The following is a 17,610-nucleotide window of genomic DNA, read 5'->3' on the forward strand; positions in this document are numbered from 1 at the left end:
ATCCTTTCATTTTTGAGGTTTAATTCATCAATATCGCTGTGCCCATCTTTCAACAGCTGCGGTAATGAAGGAGAGTTTCCATTGTATCAAAAGATGAATGTTAGATTCATTTCCTAGGCTTAATTATTCTATTTCAATTATTGGCTTTGATTTGCTTTATTTGTTTCATGTTTAAGCTCAGAGCTATAAAGCAAAAACCCATTTCACATGCGATTCAACGTATTGATGAAGAAATATAATGAAATGGGTTGAATGAATTTGAGCAGTAATTTGACGCCAAGGATGAAGAATGCTAAAAGGATACAAAAGAAGCAGAAGCACTCAAGAGATAGATATCAACAAATACGATCTATCACAATTAGTTCCAGGTATCATTTTTCATTGGATAATTTTCATTGATAAATTCAACTGGTGAATGTAGATAGACTGTCACTGTCAGTAATTCTTTCTGAATCTGCTCTATCTCCAGAACACTGCTCCATATCAATCGCATCGGACATTGTGAGAACAGCAGCTCCAAGTGGGAAATGTTGGATAAGTACTCTTTTTATGGATGTGAGCGTTGGCCTTGCTTCAGTACTGACTGCTATGCATTCTTTTGAACATTCTCTTAGATTGCTGTCTCTGATCATTTCGATATCTGGTCTTTCTCCGTTCACTATTTTCTGCCCTGCCACCACACCCTCATATTCACCAAACGGAATCTCCAAAGTTAAGCATTCCCACAGCATCATCCCAATCGAGAATGACACTGATTCCTTTGTTGCCCCCATCTTCTTGTTCATCAGCAGTTCTGGTGCCTTCCATCTCAGACACTCTTTTCTTATCTCGTCTTCGTCTTCAAAAGCAGATGAAGGAGGTGGTGAGTCTGTGAATCTCTCGCTCATCACTGAAATATTGGACGATGAAGATACAACAGTTAATGAAGAGATCGATGATGAATCTGAATCATCATCAGAAGAAAGGAAGTCTGAATGCATGACAATGCAGATCACCATGTGTTCAGAAAACAACACAATATGTGGACTCAGGCTGGCCAATGACTGAAGTGGGTTCTCCATTTCATCAAATGAGTGGAGAGCTCCATTCGCCACCCAGAACAGGATTTGGGCTGCTGTTTGTTCTCTCTCCTGAAGAGTGCCTATTGCCATCTCTTTTGTCTTATTCCTTCCATGCAACAACATGAACAGAGAATCCCTCAAGTCCACAATCAGCTTTTCATGAGGCGAGGAACAGGCCATTGCATCCACCAGATTCGACATCGACGAGGTGGTTGGACACAGACTCTCCGATCGAACAAAAGTTGAATCTGTGTCTGAAGTGTCTGTTGTTGAAGTGGATGAAATGGAAGGTGATGGAGTCTGCTTTCTTATTTCCTCTTCCTCAACCTTCTCCAATGCCCACTGAGGAATCTTGTCTGAACCCTTTCCCAAAATATATTCAGTGGAGCCACTCTCACTCAACAAATGCTCTGATGACTCAGAATGTCCCAGACTTTTCTCAAACACCCTCTTCTTGATCCTCTCTTCGTTCTTCTTCTCTGCCTCCCTCTCTGCTCTCCTCCACTGTTCCTCAGGCGACATCTCCATTGTTACCATCTCAAACGCTTTCGGATCCTTTTTGATATTGTCTTCCACAATCTCTCTCAGATCTTTGTTCTCATTCTTCACCTTTCTCCAACGAACAGCCAAAACAACAATAATTGCTAGCAACAGAATGAAAACTGCAGAGGCAATCACAATAACAACACACCACTTCTTCTTCTCATTTCCACCTTCCGCAATCCTTTCATCTCCATTTGTTTTTGATTCACTTTTGTTTTTCAGAATGAATGACTGGGTTGATGAGGGAGAATCGGCATTCCCAAACAGAACGCACAAGCTAACTTCAGTCTCTTCTCTCACATTCTCCAATTGTGAAGATGTTGCGACTGTTTGTATTTCATTTTCTGAAGAAAATTCATCTTTGTTGATCTCATGAAGTTCAATAAATTCCTCGTCTCCGCTTGTGAAGCACAATTTCAAGGTCAGATTGCAAGGAAGAAGAAGCTCCCCAAACAGAGTCAAATTTGTTGCACTCGAGGATATTGGCAAGCTCTTCACTTCATGCAGCACTGGGATAAATAGTGCCGATGCTCTCTCGCTGGCTATTCCACTCAGCTCACATCCGTCATTCAAGATCCACAATGAGGAATCTGACAAAACTCCATCCCCTGCTTTCACACTTTTCATATCCAGCTTGGTCGAATCAGAGCACCAAATATTTCTTCGAGCTGAAGGATACAGCTCAATCGCTGGATTGTTGTTCACAAACTCGCCTTTCTCGATTCTCATTGTTCCCCCTCTTGCTGAAAGGCCACCATTGGCAGAGTTTGTGAAAGTCGTGTCACTTATCACTGATTCGCATTGAACCACATCCACAAGCGATCCGTTCCATTCGCAAATGAAGGGATCGACATTGCTCGTGTGCGGCCCATCTGTTTCGATTTGCTTTTCTCCATCAAACAGGCATCCTTTAATCTCGATATCTTTGCAAAACAACAGAGAAGCAATGCTTCCAGTTGTTTTATGTGCTTGGAATCTTGAAAACGAGCAATTGGACAATTTCGCAATGGAGTCAAATCGTTCAATTCCAATTACACTTGCATCCTCTCCCACACATGTGATATTCTCAATGAAAGAAAGCGATAAAGAAAATGAAGCTGATGAAGTCTCTCCATTCGAAATCTTGCTCTCACCTCTATTGACTGCAATAAAGCGTCCATTGCACACTTCCACTCCATTTACATCCAAATTTTCCATCTTCACTGCTGCATTTCCGCTGATCTGCACAAAATCCTTTTCAACTTCCACATTATTGACAACAAGATTGTTGACTTCGATCGACTCCTTGATATAGATAGCAGCGTCGCATTCAAACGAAAGCGAAGAAATGTTCACCTTGTTCAGGAGACATTCGCCTCCATCGATTGAGAGCAGGCAAAATGGAAGAGATCTTTTTGATCCTCCAAGCAAGCTTCCTGCCTCGAATGAACATGCATTTAGTGTTGCCTTGCCAGAGTCAACCTTCAAGAAAGAAGTGCGCTCTGTTTGCAACACAATCTCAAATACGAACAGAAGTGATTGCAGCTGCACCTTGCCATTTGTGCGAACCACGAAATCCTCAGATCCCTTTATTTCTCCTTTCACAATCACAATGCTGCCATTCTCCTGCAATCCCCTTAACGTCAATGTCTCAAGCACAATTTCTTCGTCCACAATTGACTCCTCATCGACAAACAGCTGGCTGAAAAAATCATGAGTCAGATGCCGCAGCCCAAAGCCGATTGTGGCGCATGGCAGCTTCGGTTTTCCACACTGCTGCTCATTGCTCCCTCCGTTCCCTTCTTTGCTCGATACCACAATGGTGTCAGATTGATACTTCACAATCAGACTCATCAGATCCAGCGCCTTCTCCTTGTGATCAACCTCGTCCATCCCGAATATTGAATTTTGTTTGATGAATTCTTCATCGCGGAAGTCGAGGTTGAACTGCGTTTCGTTGATCTGGCTTTCAATGTCGTGGCACTCGATGAACACATCATTTCCAACTTTTGCTGTGTTTCTTCTGAAAGTCACGTTATCAAACGCAAACTTCAGTTCTCCATTCAGTCTGGTGGAAAGATACACACCTCCTCCTTTCCCTTCGCTCGCTGAGCATCCGCACAGCCTGACACTTGCATTCTTCAGCTTGAATGATCCTTCTTCATTCAGTGCGAATAGAATTCCACCTCCCTTTGTGCTTCCACCTGCACAACACTCTTCCAGCGCAGACGATTCAATATCAACTTTGACTCCACAAGTGCATGTGCTGCATATCAAACTTGCGTCTGTGCCTTCCACATTCACTGAAGAGAAAGTGCAATTCTTTGCAACAACTTCGCCCGCATCATTTCTTTCGTTGTTTTTGTGATCTCTGCTTTCATCTTGCACCTTCACCAGACTTCCACATTCATCTTTTATTTGTGAAACATCGCATTCATCAAACAAGCTCTGGACTCCCGAAAGAATCACAAAAACACTTTGCTTCGCTTCAAACGATGTGATCATGCACTTCCATAAACGCAAAATTCCCTTTTTCGCAAAGCATAGAGCAGCATTATCCATTTTCTCTTCGTCTCCATTGGTTGACAGTGAGCAATCGTCAAATTCAAGCATTTCACCATCACTTTCGAATATGCCTGTTTTTCCATTTGGCCGCAAGCGATATGTGCAAATGTCAAGTGCTCTCAGCGAAAGAGTTTTGCTGTTGCTTATCCACACAGACACTGCACTTTCTTCTTTGCTCCCAATTTCAAGAGCAGAACGCACAACTTCATCTCCTCCTGAACCTTGGGGCTCAACAACCAGCCCAGACAAATCGTATGAACCTTCCACGCTTGCTTTTTCTTTGATTTCCACTACCTTTCTGCTTGCATCTCCGACAATATGCTTCAGCCCCATCCACATCGACTTGCAAGGATCTTCATCACTCCCGCATCTCGCAACATCGTCTCCTCCTTCCCACACAACCACAACTGAATTGCTGTATTCAATCAGAAATCTGAGGAGATCCGTGTTGTTCCGCTTCTCATCAGTTCCCACAAACATATTTGAGTTGTCGTTCAACTCATCAACGCTAAATGCAAATGTCTGATTTGTCACCGATTCATTCAGATCGTTGCTGAGGATAAATATGTTTTTGCCAAGAAATGCATCATTGTTTTCGAAATGAACATTTGCAAACACAAAAGAAATATCAGAAGCTGCCTGTTTGTTGTTCAAGAAGAGGCAACCTCCTTTGCCAGAACTGCTTGTTTCAGCAGCACACACTTTCATCTCACAACCACTCACTTCAAACAAACAACTTCCAGATATGTTAATATTTATCGCTCCACCTGTGTTGCTTGCAATTGACTTCACATTCGTCATATTACACTGCTCCATCTTAATTGCATTTTTTGCATCTTCGCTGAAAAGAACAGCACAATCTGTATTTGCATTGGACAAATCTGCAAATGTGCAGTTGCTGAAGCCAACAATTGGCTCGCCGGATTCTTCATTTTCAGCTCCAAGAAGCGACAATTCCAATATAGGCTTTGCTGTTCTTATGTTGTGAATAGTTGTCCAATTCATAATCAGTGTTGCTCCACTGCTTCGCATTATGGAGTATTGAATCTCTTCTCTCGACTCTTCCTGCATTTCAAAGATGCATTTCTGAACTTCCAATACTCCGTTTTGTGATGTTAAACTGATCAAAGTGTGCTTTGTTTCATCAAAGCGTTTTGGAAACTGAAGAACTGTGTTCTTTATCAGAGTGCTTCCCTCAGAAATAATGACACTGTCTGACTCTCCTCCTATTGTTGATTTTATTATCACAATGATTTGGCTGTTTGTTTTGGTTTCAACACTCACACCTGTCAGATCGGTCTCCTGCTCTATTGCTGAGCGTCCAGCGAGTGTTATTCCTTTCTCATCATCGTCTGCAAGTCTGCAAACTCCGTAATCCACACTTGCACATGGGCACACTTCCATGCCACACCATATTCCATTATCTCCTGTCAGCCCATCCACTTCAATGACCAACGAGCTGTAACCTTCGAGGAAGATGAGAAGATCAACATCATTTTCGAACTTTGATCTGTCTTTCCCCATCAGCGAGTTGTTCCTCTCAGTGATCTTTTCGTAAAATGAAAACGTTGATGCTGTCACAGTCTTTCTCAAGTCTTGACAGACAAGATACACATCTCTCCCACATCTTGCTTTATTACCTTCCACATACATTCCGGCCAAGTCAAATCTCGATGATTCACCCTCAAATCCCAGCCAGAGTCCTCCTCCATGTCCACTTCCATCTCCTTGCTCCGTTCTTCCAGCAATGCATCTCTTTATTGATGTGGCATCGCTTGTTGAACTGATTCTTAATTCGGCGCTGCCTCTCATATTCAGCTTCAATCCTCCTCCATTCCCTCTTTCTGCAACACAGTCTTCAATGGTTGTGTTTTCCACAACAACTCCACCATAAGCAATCACTCCACCAATCAACCCTCCATCTCCTGTTTCCAAATTGATTCCGCTTCCATTGCAATTAATCACATGAATTTCATTTGCCTCGCTTGCCTTTATCAGCCCAGAATCTGTGAATTGACAAGTACTCCAATTACACATGCTCAATCTCAACACACAACTGCTTCCTGCATAAATCAAGCTGCTTCCTTCCGTGCTGCATTCGTTGGCATTCATTTCATTAACGGTGAATGAGCCTCCATTTGCAATCTCAATAAATCCATTTTCACGGGATAATGAGATATTTCTCAGATCGACATTTTCAATCACAAATTGAGATGCGTCTCCGCTTGCAGTGAAACCAGACTTCATAAATTTCATTGAGTCCAATTCCAGTGATGACACTCTCACTGTTCCTCTTTCCACAGCAAACAACGAGTATTGTATCGCATTCACACCAGTTGAAAATTGAAATCCACACTGATTGAATTCCAACGTGTCTTTTTTCAAGTGAAACAGCGTTTCATGATACTGCAGAACTGAGGGCAAGTTCAACACAAGATTTCTCATTGTTGTTTTGTTCGAAACATCAAACAATCCCTTGCAGCTCTCTTCTGCACACGATGCTTCTCCGTGGATCACAAGCAACCCCCCATCTTCGGCTGCATCAACATCTGTCTGTGTTTTGGAAAAGACAACAGTTTCACCAACATCCACTGTGCTCTTAACTATAATGCTTATCGGAGAGCAATTCGCTCTATTCACCGTGAAGCTCAGCGTTCTGCATTTGAAAAACGAAAAACCACAACGAGGATGATCGGCACCAGAAGCAGACACTTGAATCCCACTTTGAGGCACATCTTGAGTGTAGCAAAGAATGGGAACGATGAGTGAAGCGTTGCTGGCATCGCCTATCCCTTCTGCATCACTCGCATCTTCATTCATTTGCAAGACAAATGCGAATCTCTCAACTGGGATCAACTCCAGATGATTTGATGCAATAAACACGTTCCTCCCATGTTCTGCATGATTTCCGTTGAACACCACATTCACAATCTCAAACACATCACTTTGTGCGGACAACGCCAGAAATAATCCTCCTCCTCTTCCAGTGTCACTCACTCCGCTTGGGTTCCCATTTCCATTCTCAGCCCCGCAATCATGAATTTCTGTTGCAACGCTGTTTTGCCCAATCTTGTATGATCCTCCCTGCATCAGACTCCAATCAATACATCCTCCATTTCCTTCACTGCATGAGCAGTTTTTGAACGTCACATTTTTTATCCAAATTGAATCGCTTCTTCCTCTTGATGCTGAGAATATTCCACCGTTTCCCTCTCCTTTTGAAATGTTGCTAAATGTCACATTCATCAACATGCTTTCTCTCGTTCCACTCTCAACATATTCTTCAAAGAGCGAGCGACTTGACAAGGCAATATGCTCAACCAAACAGTTGTCCATTTGAAACTTGGCAAATATGACGCGAAACAGAGGATTGCTCCAAATTCTTTCAGCTGTTTCGTCAAGCCCGGAAATAGTTACGCTTTTCAATGAAAGCATCTGGGAGGCAGAACCCATCGCAAACAGCGAAGCAGAAAAATCAGCGGAGTTGTGACGAATGGTAACAAGCGATATTTTCATCGATCCTGAAGTCAAAGTGAACAAGAATGATGAAGGATCCAGCGAGGATGTGTTAATGATGCAATTATCAGCACTTTCACCTTCAAATGAGGCTTCTCCCCCATCGATGATCATTGCCAACGGGGAATATATCGAATTCAAAATGTGAACGGTCACTTTGGCACCCCTTTCCAAGGAGTTGAATGCTTTTTCAATTGTTCCACACGGTTCGTTTGACGACAACCCACATATTGTTTCTGAGATCGAATTCGCTCTGCAATATGTTGTGCGAATTGTTGGAAGCCAACAATCAAATGCAGTTCCACTATCATTGTAATGCACTCGATTTTCTGGTGTTGTGGAATATGATGATTCAAATGGATTGACATTGATTAATGAATCTGAGATTTTTATATCGTGTCCCTCGTTGCATCTCGCTTTGTTTTCAATGAAAAGACAAAAAGAGAATATGATAGGAGGAGGATCGTTATTCATCCACCCAGTTGAATAGAGTGATATTCCTCCGCCTCCGCGATTATTTGCTTCTCCTGTTCCGTTCGCCAAATTTTCAGAGAACAAACAATCGGAAAATATATATGGAAATGAATGATATTGAATATTTGATCCTCCTCCAAAAGTCCTTGCTTCATTGTTTTTAAATTTGCATTCATGAATCACTCCTTTCTCAGTTCCATCATTTTGATGCAAGCGTATTCCACCTCCATAATCAGTAGATGCAATACATCTGCTAAAAATACATTTTAATAATTGATAGTTTCCATTTAATTTATAAAGAATCATTCCTCCTGCTGTCATACCGGATTTGCAATTTGAAAAATTGCATTCTGTCATATTCACACCAGATCCTGATTGAACATCAACAGCTCCATCATTTTGTTGACTCATATTGCGAAAGCTGCATCTTGTGCATTTAAGAGTCGAGCCGCCCATCAAATAGATTGCACTTCCAACTCCACTAACATTAATGTCATGCCATTCGCAATCAGTGAAAACATGCGAATCATTAGAATCTAGTCTCTGTTGCGTCATATGTTTGTTATTTGATACAGCTATGTTTTCTTGGCGCATACAGCTTTCGAGGGTGATGTTGAGTGCGGCAAGTGAAGAAAAGGGGCTGTTCACTGATCTTGTAATACCCCCATCAATAACATCACTGACTCTATGAAAAATACAACTATCGAGTGTTGTCCAAGTTGCAACTGAAATAGTTGGGGATATAGACAGAACCGGAAATGTTGATGTGATGTTGTGCATAAAAAGGCAGGTGGCAGAAACTGAACAACAAATGTCTGCTGCAAGGAGTGGAGTTTTTGACATCTCAAACGATGAAAGCAACGAATCGGAAAGAGAAATGAATGCTTCTTTGTGAAATGACATTGTATTGGGTGATGAACAGAATAAACCTGGAATTGGTGCGAATGAGCGAATCGAGGAAATTGAAAGATTTTTAGCATCTGTCACTCCTCCATCAATCACAAAAAAGCTGTATTCAGAAGAAGAAATTGCAGCACAGCTCATGAGGAAAAGGATTGATTGCTCATTGATTCGAAAGAATGATTGGCTATTAGATGTTTTGAGAATGACACATGAGCATTCAAGTGTTGTGTTTTGAACAGTAAAAGATCCAATAATTGTCCCTCTTTCGGTTCTTTCTCGAGCAGAAAGCGATAAAGTCTGATTTAGCTCAATATCATTTTTTTTCCAGTTTATTTTATCTTTCCATTTCACTGCACAAAAGTTTGCTTGTAAACAAGCCAATAGAAGAATAGATAATATTTTCATTGTAGTCTTATGGAAAAATTATGCGCTATCCCCTATTTTTAAATGGATAAGAGCAAAAACAATTTTCACAGATTTGATCTAATCCATTATATTTTAATGAACATTTTTTCAGATTGGGACGAATAGTTTTATCACAAATTTATTGTTGAACACCACATTTTCATATCTTTTTCGTTGAAAAAATATATTAAATGCGGCATAATCTCGTTATATCGGACAACGCAAATTCTTGTTTTTTTGCTTCTGACATACTTAAATATGTATTTCATTCAATTTAAAAAAAGTTTTTATGCGCGGAAAACATTTTCAAAAAAAAAAACAAAAAAGTATCAAAAATATTACAATTTTGGGTTAAATTCTAATTAGGGTTATTGAAAAACAGATAAAGTTCAATAATAACTTTTTCAAGACAAATGTAAATTTCAGTTTTTTATTGAATTGATGAATTTATCAATGAAGAGTGTCCACTGAAACAGTTTTCGGAAAAATTCGGCAAACCTATTGTTTTTTTCAGGTTTTCATTTCTCTATCAATTTTTGTTTCAAATGTGGTTTTAGGGTTAGGGTTTGAATTTTAATCAACATTTTTGAATTTTGTTTTGTTTTGGGGTTAGGGTTAAAAATAAAAGAATAATTTTGAATAGAATCTTTTTGAGTGAAGCAATGGTCGTGTTGTTGGGATTTTTCTTGTGTTAATGGAATGGACAATGGTTCAAATACCTCCAAATACTTTCTCTTTCAATTTTTTATTTTAATATTTCACATCACATAAGTTTAATTATTCCAAAAAGTGATGGCTTGGGATTGTCTGATGGGGCAGATTCATCAGAACGAGAAGATGAATCATTACAGTTGACAATTTTTTCGATTTTTCAATTTTTTTCATTGACCCACAATCATATTTTTTTGAAAAAAGAAAAAATAAAAAACCTGATTTTGACTAACTTCCGCGCTTTTTTAATAACCAAAACATAAATATATTTGATCAACAAACATTTCTATCAACAATTTAATCAATTTTTCGATGTCCGATATCACGCGATTTTGCCTTAAATGCTTCTTATTCACATTGATTTTCAATTTCTTGTTTTGATGTGAAAAAATTAAAGACTGGGAAGAATTCTGATTTTTTATGCAAATAAAATTAAATCTCAAACTTGATGAAAAATGTTAATATATATTTTTGTATTTCTATCTTTTTTTAAAAAAAAAACATTTTCTTTTCTTTTTCATTAAACAATTATTTTTTGAATGATGAAAACTTTCTACCAAGGAAAAGATAATTCACATTTTTCTCGCTTTAAAAGCTTCATTGTTTTATTTCATAATCGAATACATAATTTTCTATTAATTATGTTTGATCGAAAAAAGGCAAGAATAACAACAAGTGCATGATAATACAAAGTCTGACAACTGCATCAATTTGAAAAAATTGTTATTTTTATACCTCAACGATATTGTTCATTTAGACTTTCAGCATATTTTTTTAAAATAAAAATAACAAATAACTATTGATCTCAGAAAGTCTATCATGTGATGTTTTTCTTCTGATTGCCATTTTGTTTTCAGGCACATTAAAAACAAAAATAAAAACAAGAAAATTCTGTTAACAATTACAGAATTTCTTTTTTGATGAACACATTTTTTGAATTTTATTGTTTTTTATTATTCATCACTTTTGGTTGAAAATATTATTGAATATTCTGAGGACATCTTTTAATAAAAGGTTATCGATCAAAGATGGAAGCACGTTTTGAAGTGTGTAATTTCAAAGATAAAATTCAAAATTTGTCAAACATTCTTTTTCCATTAATAATCGAAACATGATGAATATTCGTAATTGTAATTTCAGGCTCTTCTGCAACGTCTGGAAAAAGACATTGAAAAATTGGAAAGAAATCAAGGAGCTGGAGACGAAGTTGAGATAGAGAAAAGCCCATTTGATGCATGCTATTTTTAATGCCAAAAATTTTCCATTTAATGATATTTTTTTTCTTTTAAAATTGCGATTTTTTCAATATTTCATTTTCAGGATTATTTGGAAGCTGTGTTTCCTCCCCTTCTTGAAGTGGCTCATAAACTTCCCGAGCCAGTCCCAAAAATGGTTTGAAGTTTATAATTTTATAAATCTTTCAAAGACTGACGAAAATTTAGACTGAAATGCTCGAGAAAGTGTTTAGAGAAGAACAAATTCTTATTAGAAAGTCTCTAAAGTGCAAGAAGCCAACTCCAGAGCAAATGAAAGCTCAGTATAAACCAGTTGCTGATGCAATTAACGTATAATTTATTTGAAATTTATGAAAATTTGAATTAAAGTAATATTTATATTTAGGCAATTGGTAATACAGTTCCATTTAAAACTGAACCAAATTTCGGTCAATGGAAAGTTGTTGAAGAGCTGTCGAAATGCGCCAACTGGGTTGAAATTGAGAAAACACCTATGGATTATGTTGATAATACATGGCAAGTTGCAGACTTCTATAATTTGAAGATTATTCGTGAAAATAGAGGAACGTATGATGCTAAATTTAAAAAAAATAAAATAAATTGAATGCATATTTTCTATTATTTTCCTCCATTTTTCTTTTAAAGAAACCAGGATCAAGTCACATGGGCGCAAGGAATCAAGAAAGTGGCAACTGATTTGCTTGACTTCATCAAGGAGCATTATCGCACAGGACTCTCGTGGAAGCGTGATGGAATAGACATCGACCAATATACAGACGGATCTGCATCGTCTTCCTCAACACCCTCCAGCTCCTCCTCCATCCCTGCTCCGCCAGCCATCCCTGCTGCACCGGCTGTCCCAGCTGCTCCGCCTGTTTCCGCTTCTTCAGCCACTGCTGCTGAGAAACCAGCTGCCGACACAACAAAACTCTTTGCAGAGCTGTGCCAAGGAGAAGGCATCACAAGCCGCTTGCGCCATGTTTCAGACTCGGAAAAGACAAAGAACAGGCCAAGAGAAGAAAGAAAGTTCACTGTGCCATCTTCTGTCGGTGAGAAAAGAGTCGAAAAGGAAGAAGCCGTTGCAGGACCAAAAGGTTTCATTACATTTTCTTCTTCTTTTTTTGATTTATTTTTGAAATCTTTTATGAAAATCAAATGCGTCTACAAAACTGAACAATCGATGCTTTCATTCTCAGCAAAAGCAGTTGCACCACCTGTTTTCCAGAACTTTGGCAACAAATTGAAATGCGTATGCCTTTATTGGATGTTTTTCATGAATTTAATATTTATTTTATTTATTTATTTACAAATCTTCATAATTTTTATCTGTGTTAATCCACATAACAAAATGATATTTGAATGAATTCAAATTTTATCCATTCAGGAAAACCAAGTGAATGTGCCTGATCTCACATTAGACTCCGACACCATCCAGCAGACGGTGTACATGTACAACTGCAAGAAGTCTGCGCTGCGTGTGACAGGCAAAGTAAACTCGATTGTCATCGACAAGTGTGTCGGGTGCACAGTTGTGGTGGACGATGTGGTGTCGACGGTGGAGCTGATCAACTCGAAGGACACCAAAGTGCAGGTGCTCCACGTCTGCGCCTCGTTCCTCGTGGAATCTTCAGAGGGCGCTCAGATTTATGTGTCGGCAGATTGTATGGAGAAAGTGGAGGTGTTCTCATCCAAATCAGCCAATATCATCATTTATGCACCTGGAATCAGAATCGACCCTGACACGAAAGAGAAGGAGGAAGGAATGGTTTGAAATAAACATCAATTTATTTTAAAAATTCTATTTTGTGTTGCATTTTTTTCTAAAACTAACTTTTTTGTTGCATCATCAGATTGAGCATGCACTTCCGAGCACGTTGCGCACTGTATTCAAAGATGGAGAGCTTGCGCATGACTTTGTGAAACATGGTTAATTGTTGGTTACAAATACATTATTTTGGAGAGTTATCTGCTCTCGTGCGTTTTTACTGTCATTGTATTAATTATAAGTACTAAGTGCGTTTTGTGCAACATTTCATTCAATTTATGTTTTGTTTAAACTCATTTGTGAAAAGAATAAATTTGTTTGATATGATTGCAATAACTTCTTACAATTTTTTTCACAAAATATTTTATATGGAAAGGACTCAGACGGTGCCCTAAAGTTATTGGGTAAATTTGATTTGAAATCAAACAAATTTCTCAAACACAAAATTTACAAATGCTTAGAATATTTTTTAAGTGAACCGTTTTTTGTCATTCAATTCAAGATGAGCTTTTCAGTATTTTCTTTCAATTGATCCAATTTTTCTGACATTCTCGGCTTAAAGCACACACGCAATAAGAAAATTTCGAAAAAGGAAACCTTCATTTCAATCGATTATTAAGACTTTACTTATGGTTTTGGATAATAAAGTTACATATTCGATCAAAACAAAATACTTGTCATTTTATGTCAACAAAAGGGAAAAAGAGTTCATCTGCATCTTCACAACCCCAAGCTGTTCCTCCAAGAGATCTTTCTGCTGTTATGAAAAGCAGATTTTTTGTTGTGCCGAGCTTCGAAATATATGGAGGTTTTTAAATTTGTGAAATATTTCTTTTTTATAAAGTCTCTATCTTCAGGAAAGGCTGGATTGTTTGATCTTGGACCGCCAATGGCAACATTTGAACAGAATATTCTTCAAGCATGGCGTCGACATTTCATCCATGCAGAAAGAATGCTTGAAATTTCGTGCACAAATGTTACTCCTTACAAAGTTCTGAAAACAAGTGGCCACGTTGACAAATTTCAAGATATCATGGTCCTTGATCCAGTAACAGGAGAGGCGCACAGAGCTGACCATCTTCTGGAACATTTTGCTGACAAAGAATTGGCGTCCAATCCAGATATGCCGGCAGAAATGAAAGCAGAATTGCTCCAACTGAAAATTCAAGCTGAAAGCATGACAGAAGAACAGATTCAAGAATCAATCGAAAAATTCAAAATTCTGTCTCCTGCTGGTAATAAATTGGACAAACCTCATCCTTTTAACCTCATGTTCGAAACAAAGATCGGGCCAACTGGAAAAGATCCAGCGTTTGCACTTTTTTATTGAAACATGAGCGCGTCCTTTAAAGACTAAATTTTAATTTATTTATTGTTTTGTATTTCATATTAGATTTTTGCGTCCTGAGATAGCTCAGGGTATGTTCATGAACTACAAAAACTGTTACGATTATTGCAATGGCAAGCTTCCAATTGCTGCAGCTCAAATGGGGAAAGCGTTTAGAAATGAAATTTCTCCACAAGGCGGGCTTTTCAGATTGAGAGAATTCACACTGGCTGAGATTGAGCATTTCTATGATCCAGAGGAAACATCTCATCCTCGTTTTGCCAATGTTGCTAATGTTAAGGTTCGTCTGCTTCCTCGCGAAGAGCAGGAAAAAGGAAACTTGACTCCAATTGTGATGACAATTGAAGAAGCACACAAGGGACGAAAATGTCCAGGAGAAACATGCAATTGCTCATGCCATGCTTCGTCTTCTTCCTCGTCTTCATCTGCATCATCTTCATCACCATGCTGCTCAGAAGGCTGCTCGTGCACTCGTCCAGTGATTGTCAACGAGACGCTTGCTTATTTCCTTGGCCGGACGCAACTGTTTTTGGAGTCCGTTGGGCTGAAGCCAGAGAAGATTCGCTTCAGACAACATCTGCTCAAACAGATGGCACATTATGCACGCGACTGCTGGGATGCAGAAGCGTTGACAGAGGAAATAGAAGAAGAAGAGAACGAGCAACCAGCCGGGAAGAAGAAGGACTCCAAAAAGGAAGGGAAAAAAGATAAGAACGAGAAGGCAGAAAGCGCACCAGCTGCTACAAGAACCGAAGAATGGACTGAAATTGTGGGAATTGCTGACCGTTCCTGCTACGATCTCAGAGTGCATAGCGCTGTGTCAGGAAAGCCTTTGATTGCGCAGAGAAAACTGAAGGAGCCAAAGACTGTGATAAATGCTGTACCAAACAAGCAGGTGATTGGGAAGGAGCTGAAGCAGAAAGGAAAAGCAGTGATGGAATACATTGAAAAGATGAGTGAGGAAGAGGTGTTGGCGATGAGAAAGGCTCTTCACATGGAAGACACTGAAAAAGCTGACACAGAAAAAGCCGAAGAAGCGCCATTTGTCATCATCAAGCCGTTTCCTGATGCTCCAAACGAGGAAGTGAAGATAACACCGCAATTGGTATCATTCAAGAAATCCGTCGTCCATGTGGAGAACTTCCTTCCGTATGTGATTGAGCCATCATTTGGTATCTCTCGTATCATTTCAGCAATAATCAGCCAGAACTTCTCGACTCGCCCAACCGACAGTCAACGTGCAGTCATTTCCTTCCCTCCAAAAGTTGCACCTTATGCCGCAGTTGTGTATGCGCTGCAGTCTGACGAAAAACTGAGAGCAAAAGCAGCTGCAGTGGAGGACTCGCTGGATGTCCCGTTGTTCACTGACCCGTCGACTGTGTCGATCGGAAAGCGGTATGCGCGCGCAGACGAGGTCGGTGTGGCTTTTGCGGTAACTGTGGACTACACGACGCTGGAGGACAACACAGTCACAATCCGTGAGAGAGACTCGATGCAGCAGTGCAGAGTTCCGAGTGCTGAGCTGCCCCATCTCATTTCCTCGCTGATCAATGGAACAGAAACATGGTCCAAACTTACATCAAAATATCCACTTGTCGAAGTGAAGGAGGATGAAGATGATTAGATTTATTGCAAATAGGTTATCCATTCATCGCTTTTCCTTCGTTCAATTTTTTTCAAATTTTCACTTTCTTTTCTCCATTTACAAATTTCTACAATTAAATATTTTTAAGTGCTATTTATGAAAAACGTTTTTAAACAATATGCAATGCGTTCAAACAAAATATGTTTTTTCTATTCGACGAAAGAGGAGAGATATTTAGAAAGAGAGGATAGCACCAAATTAAATTTTTAGTTGAAATAGATAAAAAAAGAGTACTTAACAATACTTTGGTCGCATCAACATTTGTTGCTTTTAGTTACTCTTGGTCTTACAGAAGTTTAACACTAAAACTTCTGATCAGAAAAAGCATCATTATTCTTCATTCCAATTTCAAGTTTCTTAAAAATATCATCAATTGCAACATATTTCCCTGAAAGAGTATTGCTCATTGAAGGATTATCAACACAGTCGTATAAAACAATTTAAAAGAACCCGTTAAAAATCAAAACAAGCAAATATCTCAGCAATATGTCCAAACAGAAAGACATTGCTTGTTTGAGTTTCTCCACAGTATTTAACGTGTTGAGAATATGATTCGTCAGAAATGTCAGTTGCTGAACAATTCTGTTGGCACACTGACGGTAAATTACTTTGACATCCTTTTAATTCCTGTTAGCAATTTCTCATGCAAATGTCTTCTTATGGATTTGAAGCATCCTTTTGCGCTCCAAACAATTTTTTATTAAATCTTTCTATTTGGAATTTTGCTTCTATTTTCTGTTTTTAACAATCCATTCGACTAGATCTTTCATTCTCTTTTCATTTTGGAAACGTATTCAACCAAAGGAAGTTCTCTTTCAATTGAAGACAGTTCAGAAAAAGTTATTGATGCAAACTGTTTTAATTGGGAAATGTTAAGATTTAGAAGATATCTTTCATCAGAAAAGCCAGATCTAGAACAATTTCTTCCTTTGCCATGTTTCGTTTCAAAAGCTCGTTAATTTCTGCTGTAATTTTCTTCTCAAAACGAATTCTTTCAATGAGACTTGTTCTGTCCCGTGAGATACCGTTGAAATCTTTTTGCTTCACCTTTTCATAAGCTTTTCCCAATGGAGAGTCTTTTTCAAACAGTGAATAAGAATCAAGAATAGACAAAAAAGTGATGAAATCATGTTGAGATTGCAACAAAAGTGCTCTGCGCGTTTCAGGATCGTAAGGTAGCTGCTGACGAAGATATCCATTTAAAAATAAAACTGAAAGAAGTCGAACATCCATTGCCCCCAACTCAGATAACTCCAAAAACTCCTCTATTCAAATACAATCCCACATTTCTGCACATTGTATCGCATTGTTCAAGAATTTCTAAAGCTGACTTGATTTCCAAAGAAGTTGCAGAACGTGAAGAAACTTTTTGGTAAACGCGAAATGCTCTTGCAAACAATCGTTAAAGAGAAGGTGCATCTTCATTTTTTTTACTATCCTCTTGAATGATTGGGGCTTCA

The 17,610-nt window shown here is 38.8% G+C and overlaps 3 protein-coding genes across 3 annotated transcripts; 2 read left to right on the top strand and 1 right to left on the bottom strand.

Annotated features, from left to right (window-relative positions):
- Window positions 1–404: 404 nt before the first annotated feature.
- On the bottom strand, window positions 405–9,446 carry MONOS_12284 (uncharacterized protein; the record flags this gene model as incomplete). The annotated part of the gene is made up of 1 exon (XM_067864893.1): window positions 405–9,446. The coding sequence occupies one exon, from the start codon at window positions 9,444–9,446 to the stop codon at window positions 405–407; it is 9,042 nt and encodes a 3,013-aa protein (XP_067720830.1).
- A 1,728-nt stretch (window positions 9,447–11,174) lies between these two features.
- Window positions 11,175–13,490, top strand: MONOS_12283 (Adenylyl cyclase-associated protein CAP). Its single transcript, XM_067864892.1, has 9 exons — window positions 11,175–11,203; window positions 11,298–11,390; window positions 11,478–11,549; window positions 11,600–11,722; window positions 11,778–11,959; window positions 12,038–12,486; window positions 12,589–12,641; window positions 12,777–13,157; window positions 13,243–13,490. Exons 1-9 carry the CDS (start codon window positions 11,186–11,188, stop codon window positions 13,321–13,323), a joined length of 1,452 nt encoding a protein of 483 aa, XP_067720831.1. The 5' UTR covers window positions 11,175–11,185; the 3' UTR covers window positions 13,324–13,490.
- Window positions 13,491–13,815: 325 nt separating this feature from the next.
- Window positions 13,816–16,291, top strand: MONOS_12282 (putative glycyl-tRNA synthetase). The gene is made up of 3 exons (XM_067864891.1): window positions 13,816–13,965; window positions 14,015–14,468; window positions 14,551–16,291. The coding sequence occupies exons 1-3, from the start codon at window positions 13,842–13,844 to the stop codon at window positions 16,127–16,129; spliced, it is 2,157 nt and encodes a 718-aa protein (XP_067720832.1). The 5' UTR covers window positions 13,816–13,841; the 3' UTR covers window positions 16,130–16,291.
- Window positions 16,292–17,610: the final 1,319 nt, after the last annotated feature.

This window comes from Monocercomonoides exilis (assembly GCF_001643675.1).
Source record: "Monocercomonoides exilis strain PA203 chromosome Unknown scaffold51-639645, whole genome shotgun sequence".
In the NCBI taxonomy this organism is placed as follows: domain Eukaryota; phylum Preaxostyla; order Oxymonadida; family Polymastigidae; genus Monocercomonoides; species Monocercomonoides exilis.